Source organism: Myotis nattereri, assembly GCF_964212035.1.
Source record: "Myotis nattereri genome assembly, chromosome: 7".
Taxonomy (NCBI): domain Eukaryota; kingdom Metazoa; phylum Chordata; class Mammalia; order Chiroptera; family Vespertilionidae; genus Myotis; species Myotis nattereri.
The window spans coordinates 69067638-69091806 of NC_138082.1; the positions used below are offsets into that span (position 1 = coordinate 69067638).

The 24169-nt window shown below is 38.1% G+C and overlaps 1 protein-coding gene across 1 annotated transcript in view; it reads right to left on the reverse strand.

Annotated features, from left to right (window-relative positions):
- The window catches only part of ARHGAP15 (Rho GTPase activating protein 15), a 676830-nt gene that overhangs the window by 240737 nt on the left and 411924 nt on the right, over window positions 1-24169 (reverse strand). The window contains exon 10 of the mRNA XM_081095909.1: window positions 3492-3590. Coding sequence (XP_080952035.1) covers window positions 3492-3590 — 99 coding nt within the window. The remainder of the gene's footprint in view (window positions 1-3491; window positions 3591-24169) is intronic.

A 24169-nucleotide genomic window follows, 5' to 3' on the forward strand; every position in this document is an offset into this window, starting at 1 on the left:
TGCAAAATGGACTGGATGGACTTCTCACTGTTTAGATCTACATTCCATCTGTATATCAAAATGCCTCCCTCTATATGCTTGTTTCCCAGACCTCAAAAGGGGGTCATATGATCTCATACTTTTGGTCAGTTTACCATATGTATTGAGCATTAACTGACGACCAATAATTCAATATTTTCACAGAAATCTCATTGGAAGAAGAAACATAAATTGAGTTTTTCCTTGGCAACTTATGATATCTCACTTACATAGTGTGCAACTGTAAAGGCAAAGCAAGGGAGAAGAACCACGTGGGAGAGCTTTAAAGACTAGCACGCTCCTTTCCAGTTTGTCCTCTAAGTTTTGTGTATATTTTCTAGGCTGAGCAGACAATGTCAGAAACCACAGAAGGGACTTTAATCCAGTTCTAATCGCTGGTGAGGGAAAAAAAAAATGCTCTGGTGGTTTAGAGGAATGGCAAAAACTAAACCAAGATAAGGAAACACACTAAACAAGTTATTCGCTAAATTGGTTTACATTCGGCTCACTAATAGATTTTCTTCTAGGCATGTCCAAGAGATGCAAAATTTAAAATGTAACTAATACCACCTTACCAGGGATGCATCTTGTGCCAAGCACTGGGTAGAATTTCCCTAAGGAAACTACAGAAGCATGAGCAGTTTGGTTCTGCCCCAGTGCAAGTAACTAACTGAATGAATGAATGAATGAATGGGTGGGTAAATGGATAAATCAATGAATAAATGGTTAGAAAACCATTTAAAAATATATCTACAGTTTATTGATGTTTTTTAAAAAATATATTTTATTGATTTTTTTACAGAGAGGAAGGGAGAGAGATAGAGAGTTAGAAACATCGATGAGAGAGAAACATCGATCAGCTGCCTCCTGCACACCTCCTACTGGGGATGTGCCTGCAACCAAGGTACGTGCCCTTGACCGGAATGGAACCTGGGACCTTTGAGTCCGCAGGCAGATGCTCTATCCACTGAGCCAAACCGGCTAGGGCTTATTGATGATTTTTTTTAAGGTGAAGAAATAATCTTAAAGAAAAAAGATGGAAAGGAAAGAATTTTTTTTATAACAACCCTTGTGCTACTGTAGTGAGTATTGAGGCCATTTATTTCCCTAAGACTGTGAGAGTAAACACAGTTCTCATGAAATGTGCCTTTCCCATCACTGGTCCATAAGTGTTTCCCGTGACTCTGCAGTTGAGTATCTTGGCCGAGAGAGGACCTGGCCATTAGAAAGAGGGCTCTAGATGTGCTGAGCCCCAGCCGTGCCCAGAGACTTGGCACCTTCCGTGCTACTTGCTAATACCAGCCCCCGCATAAAATGTCATCAGAAGCCTGCATAAACATTGGACTTAGCTTCACATAAATTATTTCTGTCCTAAGGTGCTGGATGCCAGAATTTAGTAAAAACAGCACTCTGAGTAAATAGAATTGGCATATAAATGTGAGAATATTAATCCAACAAAATGATCGTAGAAAAATATTATCAAAAGTACACACTTGTAAATCTTGCAATGATGTGAGAGGTTGATCCCGTGCCTCTGAGTTTTTATTGAATATTTCCATAGAGTTCCTTTAAACTGATGCTGCCAAGGTGCTCTGAATGATCAGCTTCTTTGTGGAATTGTGGTCTTTGAGTTTCATTAAAACGCTTAGGAATTATTTTAATAATCATATGTGTTGTTAGTGCCTGTTCAGTACTGGATCTACAAATTCATTTTAAGAGTAAACACCAAGGCAATGAAATATAATGCCATATATGATTGCTCCTGTCAGCAAAAACATTGTCTTATTTTATTAAAAAAAGTCCGACAAAATGGCATGAACAAATGACACAGTGGCTATCGGCAGATATTTCCCACTCTACAGTGTTATGGTATTTGCACACCACAAGGCTGTACCTAGCAGAACTGTCATCTTGCCTGGGTTATGCGCATAAACAGAGGTACTGAGCCCTTTTTCATATGTGCACGCATCTTATTAGGTACAGGTTCCCCCAAAGCCCCATTTGGATTTCTGCTCTAATATAACAGTGCTCACACCGTCAGTACTGAGTATTTATAAGTGAATGAAGATTTCCTGAAAATGATTATTTAGCTATTGGCAATAATAACATTATAACATTTTCAGTGATCCATTTTGGCTTTAAGTACTTATTAAATAATATTTATTCCTCAAATATGTACTTGCAAAATTAAATGAGATTGCAACATGCAATAAAAACGCATTTCTCTCTCAACTCGAATTGACTCCATTCCTCACAGATATCTCTCCTCGTGTTCATTCTGCTTTTTACTGTTTTCTACTCTCGCTCTGAACTCTCTGCTGTTCTCTCTGATGTGTTGATATGCTTTCCCCGAAGCCACACTCTTTATCCACTTTCCCTACCCACTCGTCCCCTTCTTGTTATTCTCCATTCCCTACTGACATGGGAATAATAGGATCCCAAGGCTGTCCTTACACTATAATTAAAGTATGAATTTCCAGGAGTTGGAAATTGCAGACCATTTTTATTATGCTTCTATAATAAAGCCAGGTAACACTGAGAGAATTAAAATAGCTTTGTCCTAGCAGATAACTTGGAAAAGATTTTTTCTCCTTGGTTCTATTGTTTGAAGAGATTGGGAGCTGAAAATGGGAATAGATTCACCAATTCTTTTTTCTGAAAACACCTCTATCTTTTACGTGATATATATCCCCCCAGATCCTGGGGATATGTTGTAAACTTGTAACAGATGGTGATGAAGCTTCATATTTTTATATAATACATTTTTTTTTGAGATTCTGCATCTACTGTATGTATCTTCCAGGGAAAATGACCTTGAAGGAATGAAGTCATAGTCTGAAGGAAAAACACCTCACAGATCGACTCGCATAGCAGTGATGAGTCAATTGGATTTTGTTTTGTTCCCCTCGGTGAGATGGAATAATATCAGATGAAAAACAGAATGTTGAAATATGAGGATCAAAGGTCATCTTAACATTGGAGGTGCGTCTGTTAATTGTTCCAGGAAAACCGGTTAGCTGCATTCTGACTGAACCAGAAACACATGGGAGATGGAATAGCACTGTTTGCAAGTAGAAATGCTATTTGCTTCACTTGGGTAATGTTGGGGCCTTACCAAAAATTGTTCTGGCACAACGTCTACCAGCATGAATGTTAGGAGGGTTCTAACACTCGGAGTGCTGATATTTTATGAATGTTTTATCACTGGCTTGAAAACAAGAAGTTTGCAATTGAATCAACAACATGTCAGACAGACAAAATATTAAAAAAAAAGAACATTAGTGAGAATTACTGATGTCCCTATTGTAAAAACAAACTGAAATTAATAAGAAACGTGATCCTGTTAACTGATTAACAAAAGTCAGGTTTTTACTGCACAGCTTCCCAGGCAAATCAAGTGGCACTGTGAACTTGAGCATTGGTTGTGTCGTGTGCAGCAAAGGGGAGACACGGCTGCATATGCAGTTACCCACCTCTTTTTTCGACAGCTTCAATGCATTGCTTTACGAATCGCGGAACTGTGGAATTTTCACGTTCACACACTTTGTGCAGATGAGAGCCAAAAATTTGATCTGCAAAAGAAACAAAGATGAGCTTCATTAAAATCCAAGCTTGTGTTGTTCTTTAATTTGATTCTGTTTCCTTATCCACTGCATGATGGAATCTGCATCTTGCATAGGAATCAATTTTTTGCTTTAATTCCGGAGTGTCTATTGCAGGCATGCAAAGACCATAACTCTGTCCCTTATAGAACAGGACCCCAGGTCCAGAGAAAGAAAACCAACAATGATTAAGTAGGGGTGCCTGAGTGAATTATAGTCTCTCTGGGCTTAACTTTGTTGTCTATAAAATAATGAGAGAGAATTAAGTAAACTTCTACAAAATAATGAATCTTAATGAACTGATGTCTTGAATGTTTTAGAAGAATTTTTCAATGATCATCAAAATTATGATTTTGTCAGTATACTTAGAAAATTCATTCTGTGGCTCAATGATATTTGACGAGGCAAGTGCCAGGAGACTTAACTTGGAAGTAAATTTCTAAACATTTCTTCTGCCTCAAATGCCCTTCCTCTAATCTAAGTATCCCATTTTCTTTTGGGCTCAGCCCAAAGAGCACTTTCTCCACAAACTCTATCCTTCTCATCTCAGCTTTGTGTCTCCATTAGCATAGGTTCTCTGGAATATCAGTTCCTTGGGATATTAATAGGTGATGTGGGGGAAAGGGCTGCGGTCAAAATGGTTTAGCAACATCGGGTTAAACAAAGTTAACCACTTTCTTTTATGTATATTTGTCTTAGAGCTTGCGATGTGCCAAGGCCTCCTGGGAATCTCCATGAGGGGCCTGAAGAATCACTATTTCCCACACTTATTCGGGTAATTTCAAAGGGAATCTCTCGAGACTAATGTTTCCGAGAACACGCTGGACGAAATCCTAGCCTAGCCCTCTCATTTAGAACATGATTTATGCCACCTTGCATTGTGTATTTACATTTATAATATATGAAATACATTTTCTCAGAGTAGACCCTGAGCGCCTGCATCATCCATGTATTCTTAGAGTCACCAGTGCTTTGCACGGATTCTGGCCCACAGAATTCAACTATAGAACTTGAAATTGTGGTCAAATATACATAACATAAAATGTACCATTCTAACCATTTTTAAGCGTACAGGGCATTAAGTGCATGTATTTTGTTGTGCAACCAATACCACATATCCATTTGAAAACTTTAAAAAATAGCATAAATGTTTATTACTGATAGAAACAAATATTTAGTAGCTTCAAGTAGCTGCTCAGAATGAAATCTAATTCCCTATCCCAACTTACAAGGCAGCTCAAGACCAGGCCTCCCACCCATTAATTGGTTTCATTTGCTACCCCTCTCCCCTGCATCACTTGCCTACAGCCCTCTGCCCACACTGCTGATCCTTGTCCATACATCTGTCTCTGAACTCTGCACTTATTATTTCCTCTACATGGAACTCTATTGCTCTAGGTCTCTGGTTAAATGCCACCTTCTGATTGTAGCCTATTTACTCTTTAAAAAACTGGCAAGCCCTGCCAACAGGAACTCTCCAGGTCACTTCCCTGCCTTACTTCTTTTAGAGCGCTTCTCCCCACCTTACATATTACAGTGATATATTTACTGGTCAGTTGCTCATTTTGCTTAGAATGTTAGGCTCAGGGAAGTAAGAACTATACCTACTTCTTTTATTATTGGATCCCAGTAACTAGACAATGTTCGGCATATACTAGAAGTTCAATAAAATTAATTGAATGATTGCCCGAAAGACATCATCTGAATAATGTGTGGAGATTTTCAATGAATTTAAAAGTTATCTTTAGCAGAATAGAGGAGAAAATATAAAATGCAGCATAATAGAAATCTAAATACTATATTATTACAAAGGGATAGTCAAAATGGAATGTGGTGAAACTTCAAGGAAGTCATGATTTTCATTCATTTCTTAAGAAAAGTGATGGCTTGAAGTTGGGACAACCCAGCAGGGAGGGAAGTGATTAAGGCTATAGAACTAATACTAATGTACTACAATATGAAACTGTGCATTTTTTTTATTCAAGAGACAGAAAGGTCAAGATGCCTCAACCTAGTGCAGAGAGGAAAATAATAAAATATAAAGTTATGTTAAAAAACAGTGAGCCACCACCATAAGAAAGAATGACATAAAATATTAAGAAAAATAACCTAGAACCTCAGATAGAATAATTTACCTTGGTTAGATTTATAATCAGAAATAATTGCTATAAAGTATAAACTCCTTTAATGAAAATCATAATCCAAATCAAGTTCACAAATATTTATTATCTTGTATCATTATAGCAATGAGGTAGGCATATTAGATGATAAAATAGAAATCAAGAAGTTTATAATCTTATATGAATTAATAGGAGTATTTAAATAATAAACCAAACAACGTAAGAGGTGGCAGAAAAGATACTAAGTGCTAGGAAAGGTGTCCTGCAGTATAGGTATTTTCATGACATTCAGTGCAGATGTGGTTTGTGTGTGGTGGGCAGGGGAGATGTTTGCAAGATGAGGGCTGTTTAAGAAAAATAGATTTCTCTATAAAGTGTATATTAAAATGTGGAGAAATCTTCTTTTGTTAGGAAGATACAGAAGACATGAAAGCATTTTAGAGCATTTACTCTTTAATTCACTTAGTTATTTGCAAATGAAAATCCTGAGTGCCTGCTCTGTGCCAGGAACTAGGAAGGGCAGCGTAATATAATAACCAAGACGTGTTACTTATGCGCTAAAAATGTCTTGTCTAGTAGGAAGCATAGAAATAAACTGGTAGAAACACTTCATCATGAAAAGTCCAGTAACTGGGGAAGCACAGATGCAAGGAGAGGATGTGGCAGGGCATCAGACCAGCCTTGAGTCCCCATGGGAGAGTTCCCAGAGAAGAGATGAATCCTCAAGACTAAGTAAGACTTAAACTGGAGAGTTAAGCGAGGGGACAAAGGGCACTTGGGAAAGACAGAGAGAGGAAATCGAACACATCAGCGATGGGAAGAATGATAGAAAGAATGTAGTGTGCTGAGGGAAACATTCACCCTCTCTTATTTAGACAAATCTTGATGTATTAATCTTTCAAAGGAGAAAAATTGTGTTGATGAAGGATCTTAAATATTAAGTCAGGTAGTTTAAATTATTTGAGAGTGTGCAGGTACCATTGATTTCTTACATATATGCTATTTCCCTCCCAACTTCTTATTTTTAGAGTCTACTCATAATACAACACCTGGAAATTTTATCCAGTGACTGCTGCTTCCATTATAGCTTTGGGTGATTAGATAGTTTTGGACAGTGAAATATAAGGGGAAGAAACTTAGAAAACTAAAAGAGAAGATTTTTTTATCTGATAAAAGAAGAGGGGTGTATGAAGATACTTTCTTTTTTTCCTCTGCTTTGAAATCATGTGATGCTGGGAGCTATTGCAGCAATTTTGCAGCCATGAGGCAACAAGCCTGCAAGCAAAAGATAACATGATAAAAACAACACCTAAATCTACAAAAAACCTGAGACTTCAATGACATTGTTGAACTTTCAACCCAATCATGAAATACATTCTCTAGACCCGTGATGGCGAACCTTTTGAGCTCGGAATGTCAGCATTTTGAAAAACCCTAACTTAACTCTGGTGCCGTGTCACATATAGAAATTTTTTGATATTTGCAACCATAGTAAAACAACGACTTATATTTTTGGTATTTATTTTATATATTTAAATGCCATTTAATAAAGAAAAATCAACCAAAAAAATGAGTTCGCGTGTCACCTCTGACACGTGTGTCATAGGTTTGCCAACACTGCTCTAGACTTTTTGTTATATGAGATAATATAACTGGGTATTCTATGGCCTGCAACCAAAAGGTTCATAACAAAATCTGGGGCACAAATCATGTGGAAAATTAGATATAAGGAGCTTATTTAAAGGCTAATCTGATTGCCTAGGAAAGATGTTATGAATACCAGAATCAGGAAAGAGGTGTGGTAAATTTAAATTTCTTCATAATGCTCATCTCCTTGAATTAGATGTATATATTTAAATACTTTGCCATGAGACTCACTAGAGCAGCAACTTCTACTTCCTCAATGTCTTTATGTTGGGTGTGGCCATATGACTTGCCTTGGACAGTGCAGAGTGAGTAGAAATAATAATGTTTCATTTCTAGACTGAGACCTTAAGATACAATACAGACTTCTACTTTCCTGCTTACTTCTCTGCTAAGACCCAGACAAGAGCTTCCCTGGGTAACTACTTGACCCTTCAGTCTGGACTCCAGAATAAATACATATGGCACAGAACAAAAGCTGATTCTCAATGAGGAGGCAAGGGCAGTCCGATCTACAGCTTGGAGCAAAGCTGTTCAGACAAGCCTGACCTAATCTGTCTCACTCACAGGCACATGAGAAGTGATGTTTTTTGCTGTATGCCACTGAGATTTTGTGTTTGTTCGTTACGCAGCAATAGCTAATTGATGAAGATGATAACAGATACAGTCTGTTTTGTTTTTTTGTGGGTTTTTTTGGTTATCTAAGCAATGCTGTAAGAATAAAAACAGAGTTGTTGGAATATGGAAACTGAAACTGGAAAGAAAATAGAAAAAAATAATTCTAAATTTGCTAAGAATGTGGAATTATACATCAGTTTAGATCAGCGGTTCTCAACCTGTGGGTCGCGACCCCTTTGGGGGTCGAACAACCCTTTCACAGGGGTCGCCTCAGACCATCGGAAAACACGTATATAATTACATGTTTTTTTGTGATTAATCACTATGCTTTAATTATGTTCAATTTGTATCAATGAAATTGGGGGTCACCACAACATGAGGAACTGTATTAAAGGGTCGCGGCATTAGGAAGGTTGAGAACCACTGATTTAGATTCAACCACAAGGAAGAGCCTCAGAAGAAATTGTTCTCATCTTAAAATTTAAACTCATTATGCCTCACCTAATATTATGGCACTTCTTAGTCTGTATTCTCTCCAGATCAATTAATTTCTATCAAATTCAAGTCAGTGAATATTTCGTGAGCACCTACCATGTGCTGGGTGCTATGAAGGATGCAGATAGTAATCTACTCACTCAGCAACTATGTATTGTAGGCCCACTATGGACCAGCCACAGTGCTGCAGACAGAAAATGCAATGATGCATGAAGCATGATCTCCCACAGTCTGGGGACGGGGGTGGAGGTGGGAGGAGAATAACTCTCACAAACACTTACAATGTGATTAGTGCTAGTGCAAGGGTGTGTGATGATAGTAGTGAAGATTTATTGTGCACTTATACCAAGCCAGGCAAAGTTCAAAATAGTTTATATATTCTAACGTACTTAATCTTTATACCAATTCCCAACCCTTTCATAGTAGATACTATCATCTTGATTTTAGAGGAAAGGAAGCTGAAGCATAAAGACATTGAGTCTTTTGTCTATAGCTACAAAGCATCAGTCTGTATGAAAGAAATAAAAAAGGTAAGGACACTTTTTTCTTCTGCTTTGAACATCAACATGAAATCATATGATGCTTAGAGCTACTGCAGATCATAGAAATTAGGGGTGATTCATGGGATTTTGTTTACTGGATGCAGGAAGTGAACCAACCAATCAGGCAAAGAGGGTTTTCAAATTTCTTGTTTGTTTGAAGGAGACCGAGTTGTAAAAATATTATGGTTTAGAAAATAGTGAGATTGATATTTCTAAGTTAAGACAAGCATTTCAGATGCAGCAGAATGGTGATGGGAGATAAAGATGAAACGTTCTCATTGGATTTTGGAAATTCAAAGGCTGTTGATGACCATAACGAAATGGCTTTGGTAGAAGAATGAAAGTGAAAAGCAGATACTTGTGGTCAAGGTTTGAAGAGAAAGTGGGATAGCATAGTATTCCATCGTGTAGCTGTACCACAGTTTTCTAATCCATTCATCTGCTGATGGGCACTTACTATGCTGCTGTAAAAAAGAAGGAATTCTTACCATTTACAGCAGCATGGATGGAACTGGGGAGCATTATGCTAAGTGAAATAAGACAGTCAATGAAAGAAAAATACCACATGATCTCACTTATTTATGGATAATTAAGACCATTATAAACTGATGAACAAAAATAGATACAGAGACAGAGCAACATCGAACAGACTGTCAAACTACAGCGGGAAGGCCGGGGAGGGTTGTTGGGGGAGGGGGGTGTAAGAGATCAACCGAAGGACTTGTATGCAGGCATAGAAGCATAACCAATGGACACAAGACACTGGGGGGTATGGGAGGCTAGGGGAAGGTCAAGGGGAGAAAAAAAAAGGAGACATACATAATACTCTTTGTAATACTTTAAGCAATAAAACAATTAAAACAAACAAACAAAAAAAGAGAAAGTGGGGATGTAGAAACAGCTAAGAGACTCCTTTATTAAGAAGATTTGTGCTGTGAATTAATTATAAGGAAAGACTGGACTTGGGGAAAAATCTTGACTTGGGGTAAATAGGGAAGAATTTCCATTCCAGGGCATTTTTGATTGCCATAGTGCTCTGAAGGGTGAGGTGCAACAAGAGGAGCTATTTTCAGTTGCTACAATGGGGGAGGTGCATTACTGCCACGTACTGGGGAGTCCAGGCAAGTGCAGGCAATTCCTCACAGTGAAAAACTATCCCTCCCTGATTGCTAATAGCACCCTGGTGGGAAAGGAGCCTAGATTTATTGCACTTCATTAGATAGAAGGAATATGTTTGCTTTTGCCAGTTACCAGATGAGCCAAAAGTTTTCTTCTCACTTCTATCCTCTCTTTAAACTGGCTACACTCACCCAAGAAGGCATAGCTCTGGTGTCTAAGAACTTAGCTCTCCAGCGGAACCCGCTGGAATCAAAGGCTGTCATGTGCACGTCTCCATACAAAGAATTTAGAATTGGTATACTGAAGAGTAAGGTAGGTAACTCCAGGGATCTGAACTAGACTTAGACCCTGGAGACCAGGGGCGCCATTTGGGGAGATGCCCATGTGCAATGGGTGAGTGGGCGCAGGAACTAATTTGCAGAGAGGTGAATGGAACATACACCTCAACACCTCACTTTCTGATGCCTAAATCCAGGCACCATGTGTTCTTGTCATGAGGTGCATTAGAAATTAGAGAGAATTTCTGTTTAATGCAACCAAATAAACTTGCCTAAAACATTGGCAAATCATTGTCTCTAATGTTTCAAGAGAAGGCTTACAATCACAATAGAAAGGGCCAGGGGTGGCAAAAGAGTTCAGTGAGATCCACGGTTATAGACAGCACTGGTTAGAAAAACTATGGTGGATATCTGTTGGTTTTGCTGGCTCCTTAACTATTCATCTATCCTCTGGTAAGAGCATCCTGGTTTTCCTTTGGAGATGAGACCTTTCTCATTTTTCTGCCATTTGTTTTGAGTAATGTAGACCCCACTACCTCCCTCTCCAGGGATGATGCGCATTTCATTTTCCTGGCCACAGAAATTGGTTCAGACATGAACACATGGTCCAGGTAGATCTATCAAGTAAATCCTGAGGCTTTGTCTAGTGCTGTTGGGAAAGAGGGACCCTCTTTTTTTCTATAGGTTTTGGTAAACTAGGAGGATGTGAATCTGCGTTATGTTGCCACTTTCTGGAAGGATGCACTGGAAAATTAAGCCAACACAGTGGAAAACAGAGCTGAGCAATAGAAAAGATAAAGATTTGAAAGCATTTTGCCCCTAGATCCTGTCATGTCTAAAACTACCTTTACCCCCTTGAACTTTTCAATTAGTAGTTCAATAAATTCCATTCTTACTTTCGAAGTTTGGACAAGTTTATATCAATTACAACTGAAAGAATATTGACTACATTAGCATTCAACATAAAATGGTGAATTTTACAACTTACAGGAGATGATGTTGCACATGAAATGATTTTGCAAAGTAAAACATGCTACCCAAAGAAAATAAATCACAGAGATTTAGCTAAAATGTCATTGTCAATGTTAAGGGCTGTTGTAGGATTTTCATTGATCCATAAATTTGATACAGTCCAGAGTCTGATAAACCAAGAAGAATCATTAAATTATGAAAATGTGTTTGAACCACAGAACCTTCTATCTTAAAATAGAGTTCGAAAGGGGAAGGCAGAGAGACACAAGCATAAATGAACCAGATTTGCCCCCTAAACGTCCATGCATACCTATTGTCCTGGTATAACATTAAGGAGTATTTCTGCCTCCCCCTTCCTTATGGTATTCCAAAAAAGGGAGCAGTCCGAAAACCCTGAGCTCCCGACTCCCCACCTATATTCCCATCTGTAGCTCACTGGTAATCCTTTCTTCCTCTCTTAACAACTCTTGGTATTTAGCAAACACCTCTTGCTAGGGTGCCAATATTTTTGGAATGTTCTTCAAATGCTTTGGCCTTGGCTAGTGTGATCATTATATCTTCATTCTACTATACTGCTTCAAGCGCATATACCAGGGGTGGCAGACAACACATTGGTTGGAGAAAATCCATTTTCTGCAATTTTTTGTTGAAAGCATCTTTTGGTGAGAAAAACAAATAGACCTTTTACATGACTGTACTTATAAATCATGTTGTTTACATAATGAATTTGAGTTTAACTAGGAAATGGTGGTTTTTAATCTTTAAGCTCTCAAACTTTTGACCGATTTAGTTAGTTCATCAGCACAACCAGGTTAAGTCTCCCAGATTACAAATTAGCCTCATTCTCCCTCATCTCTGCTATATATTTTTGACAAATTATGGAAAGAACACCCAGTAATGGGATCTTTGTCAGTTAGATTCCAAATGAATCAAAACTATGAGAAAACGTACTCAATAGAAGCAGTTAAATGTTCAAATAATGTGACGGTGTTATCATCATTTACCCAGGGAGACAGTCTCCACATGCTTTTCAAAATGATGTTATTCTGCTCTCAGGACAGAGGGCCATGGCAACTACTTAAGTACATTTTAAAAAGGAAAAACAAAGCATCTAAAACAACACACACACACACACACACACACACACACACACACACACACACACCCCAGGCAATTATTTTGGTCATGAAGTATATTTGTGAATGTTTTGTTGACTGTAATAGAACAAACAAAACTGTGGCCATCATAAGCAGAGAAATTTATTTGAATGGTATTGAGAAAGGGAAGTGGAAGGAAGCTCAAATAATTTACTGGGAACTCAAATTAATTTATTAATTAGTCAAAGAAATTACTGAAGTCTGGGGGAACAGTCTTTGAGATGTTTAAAATCCAAGGTGCTTAGGAGATTCATAAAATAAGAAGCAATAAATACAGCAATTGTCTTGTAACTCTGAGAGCTGGGTCAGGAGGCTACTTCCATTGTCACAATGACTTCTATTTTATCCAATGTCTAAGATTTGGAGTTCCAGTAGAGGATGCCCAGTTGGTTGAGATTAAGTTTAAAAATCAGTTGAGATGAGAAAATATATATATATAGCCCTGTAGCCTCCATAGCAGGTAGCATTCAGTTGGAAATTTTCTCCCTCCAGATGCTACACATGGGCAGATAATTTCCCATTAGAGAGGGGCAGTAGTACTGGAGGAAAAAATAATATTCTTAACATGGATCACTTCAGCAGTTTAACTGAATTCATCCCTTGATTCGAAACTCTAAGTGACAGTCAGTGCTCCTTCAGAGAGCTGACCGCCTATCAAGGAATCCTGTTTTCACTCTTCTTCATTTCTTCCACTTCCATCCTCACCACCTTTCCCTTTTCTCCTTTGAAATATTTCCCATGAGTATCAATCAGATAGTATTCCACAACTTTATGAAGAATTTTTGAAGAAATGAGTGATTTAAGTAAGTGCTATAGTTTACTGATGGTTTATGCCTCTGAATTAGGATGCAGAAGAACATGACTAATGCTAAAACACTGATGATTTTAATCTACCTTCAGAAATGCTTCAGAAGGTACTGCATCATCTTACTGTGCTTTGAGCACTGATTAAATATATCAGCTACTGTTCTTTTGGTACACAGGTCTCAAAAATTGGGCTCATTATGTGCTGAATCTCTAATAAATACTGGAAGTAAATCTCTCTCATTGCCTGGTTTACTTGTGAGTTCTTTTCTCATAAGAGGCAAGTACAGGAAAAAGCTTAATTATTTTAACTTTTAAGTAGCTTGGAATATAAATAAATAGAAGTTCTAAATAGATACACATCTGTATATAGTTTCCCTCCACATGTTTATTCATGTTTTGTGTCTCATCTAACCTAACATTTTAAAGCTCCTGGTGGACAGTGATGATGTGTACTCTGGAAAGACTGGAAGAGATGTGCCTAAACTGTGGAGAGGATCTCCCCAGACAAGGGTAGGCTGCAGCTTCCAATCAAAGTTGGACAGCTGGCTGCAGGAGGAGCATCCTTTCACCAGAACCGCCCAGTGTCAGTGACAGGCCAGCTGCCACCTGGACAGAATGGCAGAGTTCTTCCTCAGCACCTTCCATTTTTTCTCCTTCTTCCTATTTCAGGCTTCCAGCAGTTTCCACCATTCTCAACTTCACCCTAAATCCCAAAAAATACTTTCACGAAGTACCCCTTGGCCCCTTTTCCTAGGCTCCTAAACTCTCATGGAAATAGAACTCAATTCAGTTTTGGCCCAATGAATATAATGGACATTTTGGTGAGTCCACCAGCCAGAAATGAATTTGTAGCTTTAATGAAGAGTTTATTAACCCAAATGGAATAATGAGCATAAGATTTTTCTGTATCTATTCTAGGCAGCAACTTGGTCCCATACTTTCCCCTCCCTCTGCTTATCCAGTAGCACAACACACAAATAAACACATATACTCACACACTTCCCACACATGTATATACTCTGAATCACAACAGTATAGAGAATGGTTTGACCAAGTGAATATTTCATGCAGTTTTTTTTATCTATCCATTCAATCTATCTATCCTTGAGTATTTTTCAATGTCTGCTGGGGATGGAATAATGAATAGACCAAAAGGTCGTCACGAAGTCTATATGTAAATGGAGAAAACAAACACATAAACACATTGACATGGAAGATAATGTCAGATAGTGATGGGCACTATCCTATATAATAAAGAGGTAATATGCAAATTGACCGCCACACCCTTGCACAAGATGGCCACCCCCATGTGGTCACAAGATGGCCGCCACAAGATGGCCAGCAGGGGAGGGCAGTTGGAGGCCAACAGGCCTGCAGGGGAGGGCATTGGGGGTGACCAAGCCTGCAGGAGAGAGCAGTTAGGGGTGATCAGTCTGGCAGGGGAGCGGTTAGGGGGCAATCATGCTGGCAGGCAGGCAAATGGTTGGGAGCCGGCAGTCCTGGATTGTGAGAGGGATGTCTGACTGCCAGTTTAGGTCCGATCCCTGTGGTGGTGGGCACACAGTGGGATATACAGATTTTGTATCATGGAAATGGACACTTGAAATCTATCTTATCCTATTAACCAATGTCACCCCAATAAATATAATACTTAAAAAATCTATGACTGAGGATAAAACAGAAAGGATAGCCTGGGGTGTCAAAGTAGGTAACACCCTACAGGTCAGCAAGGACATTAAGTATAATTTTATTCTAATTGGAGATCATTGAGCAGGGGAGTGACATAATATGATTTATGTTTTTAAATGACCCTTTTAATTGCTATGTAGAGACTATATTTGGAAAAGAAGTGGGGAGGTCAGTTTGGGGGCTGGTAAAATATTTCAGGGAGAGATGATAGTACTTAGATAAGAGCACTGACAAAGGAAATGACTAAAAGGGGTTGAATTTGTAATATGTTTTTAAGGTGGGATTTTCTGATAAAAGTAGAAGAGACTGTGCAGAATGGAGGGTGACTCCAGCTGGCACATGGCAGTGATGTTTTCTGAGGCAGAGAACCTGTGGGAGCTGGGGACTCAAGGGTTGCTCTGCGTAGATGCGAGATGTCTACCAAACATCCAAGGAAATGTCAAATGGACACTTGAATTGCATGTCTAAAGCTTGGAGCTGACAGTTTAAGTTTGGAAAACCTACAAATGCAATTTAAAGCCACAGGGCTGGACTATTTCAACCCTGGAAAATTTGAATAGTGCCCAGCAGTCTAAGAAGGAGAAAGAAAAGAGAACTCGAAGGACTTAACATAAGAGAAGCCCAACATAGTGAAGATTCTGAGTGGAGCATACTCCACCAAAGTAGTCCCCACTGAGTTTACAAAGAGGAAAAAGGTATTGTAAATGCGTAGTAATTCTAAAACCACTGAAAGATTTCATGCCATGCTTCCATTCCTTTCTACCTCGTTCCAGGTAACATCTCAGGAAGTAGAGCTAAGATGGTCTCTGGTCTACCAGATATAGCTCACAGTCCAGTTAGAAGGTATTAATATAATGAAATAATAAAATTATACTTTGAGGATAAAGAGAAGAGAGGACTCATTCAGAATGAGGAAGACAGGGATGAATTCATGGAGCCGGTAACTTTGAGCTGGAAGAGTAGACATGAATAAGTTTTTAGGTACAGAAAGTTAAAAAATAATGTTCATGGTGATGAAAACTTTATAAAGTAGAACAAGATAAATGTAATTTCTTTTATTTTTCTTAAATTCTATTTCATTCCCTTCTTGTTGCCAAATGAACGCATAAGTGAATAAATGAAAAGAATGTATAAAAAAAGTGATTAGTATATCTAAAGATTGTTCCATGATCACTCAAGTATGAGAACAATATGTTTCAGTTTAGTTTGCATCAGTGCATTTTGGATAATTAACATGACCAAATTTGATTTAGCAAAGACTGATTATTTAGAGCTTCGGCTGACAATATTTTCTGCTTTTCAGTTGCCCGTCTTCCTTTCATTAGAATTACAGAGGGGACTAAAAAAAAGGCAGGAGGGATAACATTCAAAGATGTCAAATTCTGCTACCTTATCCCATATTTGTGTGCACTTTATATTCTTAAAATATATCTTCAATCACATAACTTACTGTAATGGTTCAATCACATAACTTACTGTAATTCTCTGAAGTTAAAACTTACCGATTAGGTTCCCTACTTACTTGACTTAGTAGGAACTTCACTGGGGGATTAAAACTACTATGAAATCAGTACCTTTATTTCTGTTTGAGTGACAAGTGTAAAGAGAAAGCTTGATATATACAATTTATTCAGATAATTGATTGAATTAATTCTGAATAATTTAATTTACCTTTTTAGCTCAATGAGTATGGACTAAAGCTGGAAATGTCATTCAGTGATTGATAAAAGTTGAAAGATTGTTTTAGGGTGGAGGGGGGGCGGGGATTTTGACTCACTTCAAATTTAAGTAAAATCCAGGAAAGAACAAGGTACTTTTCCTAATAGCAGCATAGATTTGTGAGTATCCCAGGTGGTAAGATTTCAATTTATTTGCATGAATGCATAGTTCAATAAGAAAAGATTCAAATTTAGTTGGAGTAAAATGGCTTAATGATTTCAAATATTACTTGTAATATATTAATATAACAGCCTTGAATATCTATAATGGAGTCTCTTTCATTTGGGTCTTAAGGGTGTTCTCATAGCCACTAATGCTGAGTGCTAGGCACACATTGAAGTACCTAAGAGGAAAGCACTTTAGGTTAAAAGCACTTTCTCTTCTCAGCCTCGGGTTAAAAGCTATTTCAGGATTCTGTTAAAGGCATTCTTTAGTCCTCAGCTTCAGCTTAAAAGCGGCTTTGATGAAAAGTGCTTTGAGGCAGGTAAAGGATTTTATAATAAACCATATTAAGAGCTGGGGAAGCATGTGGTTCTGTGGAAGTGTCAGCTAGCTCCGTGGAGGTGTGGTATGAGCTCTGTGCAGGCTGGCTCATTCCCGTGGGCTGCTCTGAACAATGTGGTCCACTGGTTACTCCATGCAAAGAAACTAAAAAACATTTCCAGGAATGTAATTGGAGAGAAGGGGTTACAAACCCAAATTGGGAGGTCATACTGCACACATTTTCAAAAACATTTTGTCTCTTTTGGGCCTCCAGTCAAATACACTGTGTGTTTCTCTATTTTAGGCCCTTATTGTAGAAAGTGACTACGCAATAACATTTCTAAAACACCTTATCCTGTCCCAAAGCTGCGCACAGAACTGAATAAGTCGTATCTAACTGTGAGATGCACTGTGCATATTGCACATTTCCTGTGTTTATTGCACACTCTTCACTTACATTACTTTTCCCACTAGCAGGACCTACGTTTCTGGGGGATGGTCGCATATAAAGATGGAATGCAGTATCTCAGTTGGGTCTGCCTACCAAATTGGCAGAATGACATTCACCACCCAGATTTCTAATTGAAAGCATCAATATTAGTTGGTGAAGAAAAACAACAAAAACAAAACACAGCACGATTTAAGATAAATTATGAGCTTATGGAGACCAGAGAGAATTCTGAGAGGTTGCAAAATGGTACATATGTCCTAGATAAGTCCCAGGGAGTAGATATGACTTCTGTTGAGGAAAGAGCCTCAGACAGAATGAAAAGAAACTCTTTTCTCACTTTGTCAGATTCAGAGCCTAAGAGCTGTTGCTTTAGGCCCTAAATTAACATGCAGGTGGCCGGGGAGAAGGGCAGTCTTCCCATCTGCTCTGGCAACAGAGTGGATGGAGAAATGCAGCGGGAACCAGAGGGATGGGAGCATTGCTTGGCACCTGGAATGTTTTGTAAGTTCAGAAGCTCCTGGACTGCCCCTGGGTAGTGAGGCAGCCATCTCTCGGGAGATACTGGCTTCATGGCCATGGTGAGGTGTCTTCCTAGGTCAGTTTAGAGGCAATGCACTATAAAGGAGATGAACATGAGGCAGGCAGTCCTCATCATATGCAGTACATTCCAGGGGCTTCCAGAAATACAAGTGGGAGCCATGACTTGTGATATTTGTGTTTTATGTCAGGGTTATTTCTTTCACATCCATGGGCTGTTGAGGTGAGCTAGGAATTAAGTATAAACATTAACTCTATATATCTTCCCATTGGTCTACTACAGTGAAGCCAAGTTTTTCAGGATTTGGAAGTGTTTTTTTTTTACTATTTTTTTCTAAGCAGTGCTAGAGTATCTCATTTTGAAAGGAGTCACATCTTATACATCTTTGTGGGCCCAGTGTCTGACCTATCACTTGTCAGATGGTAGATCCTCCATAAATGCTCGCCAAAATAATAAAAATAATGGGTACTGAGTGAATAATGAAATTGCCTCTAAAATCAAGTAAAAACTCCTTATCCTGGCACTATGCAAAACATCTGCCACAGGCACTCTCATCAAGCCCTCTGCATTTTGTTCACAACACAGTCCCCCCCTGCTTTCCCATAACTGTGCATCTTGAACATCTCACCCATTTCTCACATGTTCAAATATTTAAGTCAAGATTCAGTTTAAAGATCATAACGGATACTTTACCTTTCCCACAGTTTTCCCACTTGTAATCTGTGGCCTGAATGCCCCTTAAAACATTAGACATTTGCTATATTATGTCATATTTGTTGTACATTTATCTCCCTTGCTCATTACTTGGGGGATTTTACTTTATGTAATTTTGTACCCTCTTAGAGCATAGTTATTTAAAGAATATGTACTAGCAGGCAATATGAATAACAATTGAAGTATAAAGGAATGCAAACACACTTCTGCATCCTTATTATTGGATAGTGTGTGCAATGCAACAAGCACAGTGCTAGGCACACAGAATGCTCAAAATGTTGGCTTTAGTAATGCATTGTCACAAAATCTCACCATAATTATCTGTTTAGCCATTTTCAGAAGTCTACTCTGCCTTCAGGAGAAGGAGCATTTGCAATATGCCATGTCATAATAAGAGTAGAATTAGGAGTAGTGTATAAGAATTAATAGTTACAATTTACTATACTATTTGATCTTGGCATAGTATCAACAGTCCTATAATTCCTAGAAAGTAAGTCAGACATTTCATTTCCTTGACCAAATTCACAAAGCAGGTAAGTAGCAGAGCCAAGACTAGACTTCAAATCTACTTCAACACTCGGTGATCTTCATGGCTAAACAACTGCAATACACTGTAGGCCTGAGAAAAATACAACACATATAGCTCTTTCAAATAGCACAGGGGTGCTTGTCACCACCACCTTTTCACTTCACACCATGTGGACCCAGACCCAATGTGGCAAATAGTCTTTCATATGTTTAATTATTTTAAACATCCTTTATACATTTAACCAAGATATAAAACTAAGTACAGTTTTGTGTGTGAGTATCTCTTTTTCTCAAGAATGGGCTGTGTTTCTTATGACATGTTTTGTGAGCCTAGGATTCTAGGCTGGAAATAATTGGGGCAACAGACTGGGACCCTTCTTTTGCAGAGGCTGCCTAGACCATTTCTAGCCTCCAGATGGTGTGCCAAAGTGGTAAGTACAGACTCCTTGTAGCAGATCTCAGATGAGTGTCCATTTTCCAGTTCCGTATGTGAAACTGCAGCTCAACACAAACCCACAGCAGCTTCTCAGACTCTTGACTTGGAGAATTGCATCTGGGAGACAGAAGCTTCCTCTAGGCTTCCGGTGGTGCTCAGATTATAATAATGGATTGTAGGAACAGATGGTTTTGGGTTATCACAGGAAAGTGTTTTCCACTAAAACTTTACCCAAAAGTATTTACTACCATCTCCACAATTCCTCAGATATGATATCCACCACCCAAACTATCTCGAATGGGCTATTTATTCTCTATCTTCTGGTCCTGGATCAAGGTTGTAGTTCCTTTTCCCCCCACTATCCACTTCCTGTCCACCAGTCCCTTCTGAGGCCACCGCTCCCTGACCAGGGCTTCTGCTGTCCATTCTGTCCTCCATGCTACAGCATGAGACAGGCATATCTACTGATGTAGTGCTCTGGTACATGGCACTGCATATGTATTCTTAAACTACATAGCCTCCCTTGAAACATTTTCTCCATATTACTGTGGCATCTTGAGTTAAACATAACCTCAGACACAGATTTAATTGTCTCTTGTCATATGATTAAGTGTTTTTCTGACAATATTACCTTTCTTCAAGATTATTCACTCACACTACAAATCTGCGATCTTTCTGATTAAAGGGGCCTCAAGGCAAGTGTGTACATGAATAAAGGAAACATGCTAGAGAATTTGACATCATTGGAAATTCAATGATGAAGAGAGGGCCTAACCTTGCTTTTTTCCTCCTCCCTAAAATGTTTGACTTCTTCAACTGGTAATTATGTAAACAGATTTATAACCAAAATGAGGCCTCACTTCCTCTTTTGACATGTTAATTGTTTCTAAAAAAATATTAAGTGAGGTCTTGTCAAATTCCTTACATAATATTGAATGTGCTCCTGTGCTAATTACTTTTTTAAGATGGAAAAACTGTAACATGCTCAAGGCCCCAATGCATTTAAAATGTGGAGTCACAAAAGATGTAAACACAGTATTTTACTGTTCAGAAAATAAATGTATGTTAGTGGTACAAATGATGAAGGAGTCTGGGGGAGTAAAAGCTTGTCTGAAATTTAGATTATTTGGAATATGAAGGTATTTAGATGTCCTCAAGATATTTGCAGACCATCTGCTTTCTTATTCCTCAGCCTCTGGTTGCATGATAGATTCTTTCACTGTGAGGTTAACTGAGGCCAGTCAGCTCCTGCCTCCATCTTTTCTTTTCCTCCTATGAGTTTGAGTTCCAAGTTCAAAGGGGCAAGTTAGGAGGGATATATTCAAGTTAATGACCCTCACATGTGTTTAACTTGGATGACATCTCCTCTAAAATCTCCCTCCTGTCTAATATGGGTAGATAAGAACATCATTAAAAATTGGAGCTCAACAACTGTTGAAAGAGAATGAAAATTTTTCTCTTGTGCTCTCACATTTCTCAGGGAAATAGATCTTATGAAAATGTCAATCCTTGAGGCAGCCTCTGACCTGGTTATCTGCACCAGTTATCCATCTCAACACAATGCATGATTCAATGGCTGCATGCAGCTCAGGAAGGCACAAAGTTAGGTAATTTTAAGACTTAGTTCAGCTACACAGGTTATAATTTGGGTGAGCAGTAAATATGTAACATATTTTCTTATAAATACTGGTGAAATACATGTGACTTATTTTGTTTCATAATTAGAGCATTCTTCATAATTTGACTATCTTACCTATCTGAATATATATATATAATTTGTGTTCACCAATCAAGGTTATTGTCAAACATCTAAATCTCTTATTCCACTAATTGTAATTAACAGCTGCTATTTGCTACATGTTTGATATATGCTAGCTGGGCACAATGTTTTAGTTTTTCATTTAAAAGTTAATATGTGAAATGGGTACATAATATTTAGCTTTATATTTCTTCAATAAACTCTAACCTAATTTTATTATTATAGATTGATGTTCTCTATAAGCTATATAAAGTACTTCTAGTATTTTTTCATGGAATATCAAAGGTAAAATACTAGAAACAATTGAAAAGAGAATGGGGTTAGATCACAGTATTGGATAGTAAGGACCCTGAACTCTTGGGAAAATGTAAGTTGAAGAGTGAGTGTGTAAACAGATATTTCTTTCTTGTAAACCTCTTTAAATTTCTCTGAATTCTTTACTGGGCTTTCCCCCTAAGCTACAATTAAACTGTGAAAGTACATTTTCATAAAACCTTTTTTATACATGTTGCTGATTTGAGGAAGAGGGAAAAAAGTTGTGTTAATTCTCTTTTGTGTTCTTTTTTTTCTGTGTAAGAAGAAAGCACTCAGATCATCTTTTTAAATAATGAAAACAAATAACAGTTCCCAGGAGAATCAGAAAGCAAAGCAGAGGCTTTGTTTGACTTATCTGTGATAAGGTACTTTGGAGCTTTGGTTTTTTGTGAGTTGAAGAAAGAGATGTACACAACACTCCAACCATTCTATTCTGACAGTTTACGCTTCCTATGCAGCTTATTTAACTCAAATGCCTGGGAAATAGATACAATTACCACCTTATGGAATGCTACTTAACTTTAAATGTTCCCCACAGAATAGAAACCCACTTCATCAAAATGTATCTCAGTTTCTCAGGAATTATTTTATCTGCAGCCTCCTGAATGTTCCTGTGCAATTTAAAATTTTAACCCAAGATTGCTTAGAAATAACTGTGATATAAAAAGAAAGAAAAAATTCCCACACGAAGGGAATTTGCTCACAAGAATTCCTATGAAAGAGCTGTGTCCTATGCCATGTACACTTTAATCATTCACTCTTTCAGCTGTTATCAATTTAAAACCAATGAAACCCCCACACTGAGTCCATTTGAGCAGTCAATTTTAATATCTCGAGGCATCTGTAGTTATTCTGAATTGGCTGCAAAAGCAGAACTAACAAGTTAAGCTCTAACCATAAGTCGGCATCAGGCTGGTAAACCATACATCAAACACAGACAGTTAGTCAATACTCCAGTATGAAAAACCAACCAGCATTTTTAAGAAGAGCCATATATTCATAATATGTTTGGCAGTCTGGTTTGCATTGCTTCCTTGATGGCTGTGCCTTTAACTTTCTAGTCAACAGGGTGCTTCTAGCACCGGCAAAGCGACGTGTTTGAGGGGAAATTGGTCAGTCTTCTGATTTGTGGGTAATATTTTAAATGCAAATAAAAGGAATGGAGGAATGCGCCTTTTGTGAATAAGAATCTAGAAACTATCTTAATAGTTGCTTTTTATAAGAAAACCCTTTCAACCATATGTTCCGGATCTCTGAGCACAGTCCCTATTTCAAATATTATGTCACTGTCAGGCCATGTGTCTCAATTTTGTGTTTGGAAAACATGGTTGCTTGAAATACCTCTTTCCCTCCCCGAATGACTCCACAACAGGGTTGTTGCCTCCCAGAGCGAGAAGAAGACAACGAAGGAGGAGGAGCATTCCAACAAGATCAAGGCAGTCATCACTTCAATCAAATCACTTCCAAATTTCGGGGGCCGGGGGCCCAGGGCCAGGGGAGTGAAGGGTGTTTATGACATATAGCTGCCTATTCCCAGAACTCTTTTATGTACTTCTATTTTATCTTCAAAAAGAAAGAACATATTAAAGGGAAATATCTAAGGAAGAATAATGCTACATAAAGTTTATGTTTTCAGATCTGTTGCCCCAGAACATGCTTTGATAAAAACACACTTAGAGCAATATAGTTCATTTCAAAGAGAAGCTGGGAGCTCTACCTCTTCACTCTGCAATTTGACTAACACTGACAGGCCACCAATTATGATTATCCAAATTGTGAAATGGCCTCTTGCCTCCTTCCCACAGAGGAAAATAGAAAATGCTAGTCTAGCACTTAGGCAACAAGGAGCTATTGCTCTGATGACTAAATTTTGCAGAGGCTGGTTACATTTTAATGTCACTAATCAAGTAAAATAACAAGTCAAAAGGGGATGATTTTTTTTTTATATTGAACAAAATTTGTTCCCCCCAAATTTGTTTTCTTTATCTTTGGAATTTGTGAAGTAGAATTGATTTATGATAGACATACATTTGAGGGAAAATATTTGTGAGCCAAACTGTCAGTGATGCTAAAGGAAATAAAAGAGCAATATTTTCATCTTAGGCTATGTCAAAATTAATTGTCGATATTAATATTTATTGTGCTTGTTGCAGTCCTCACATCTG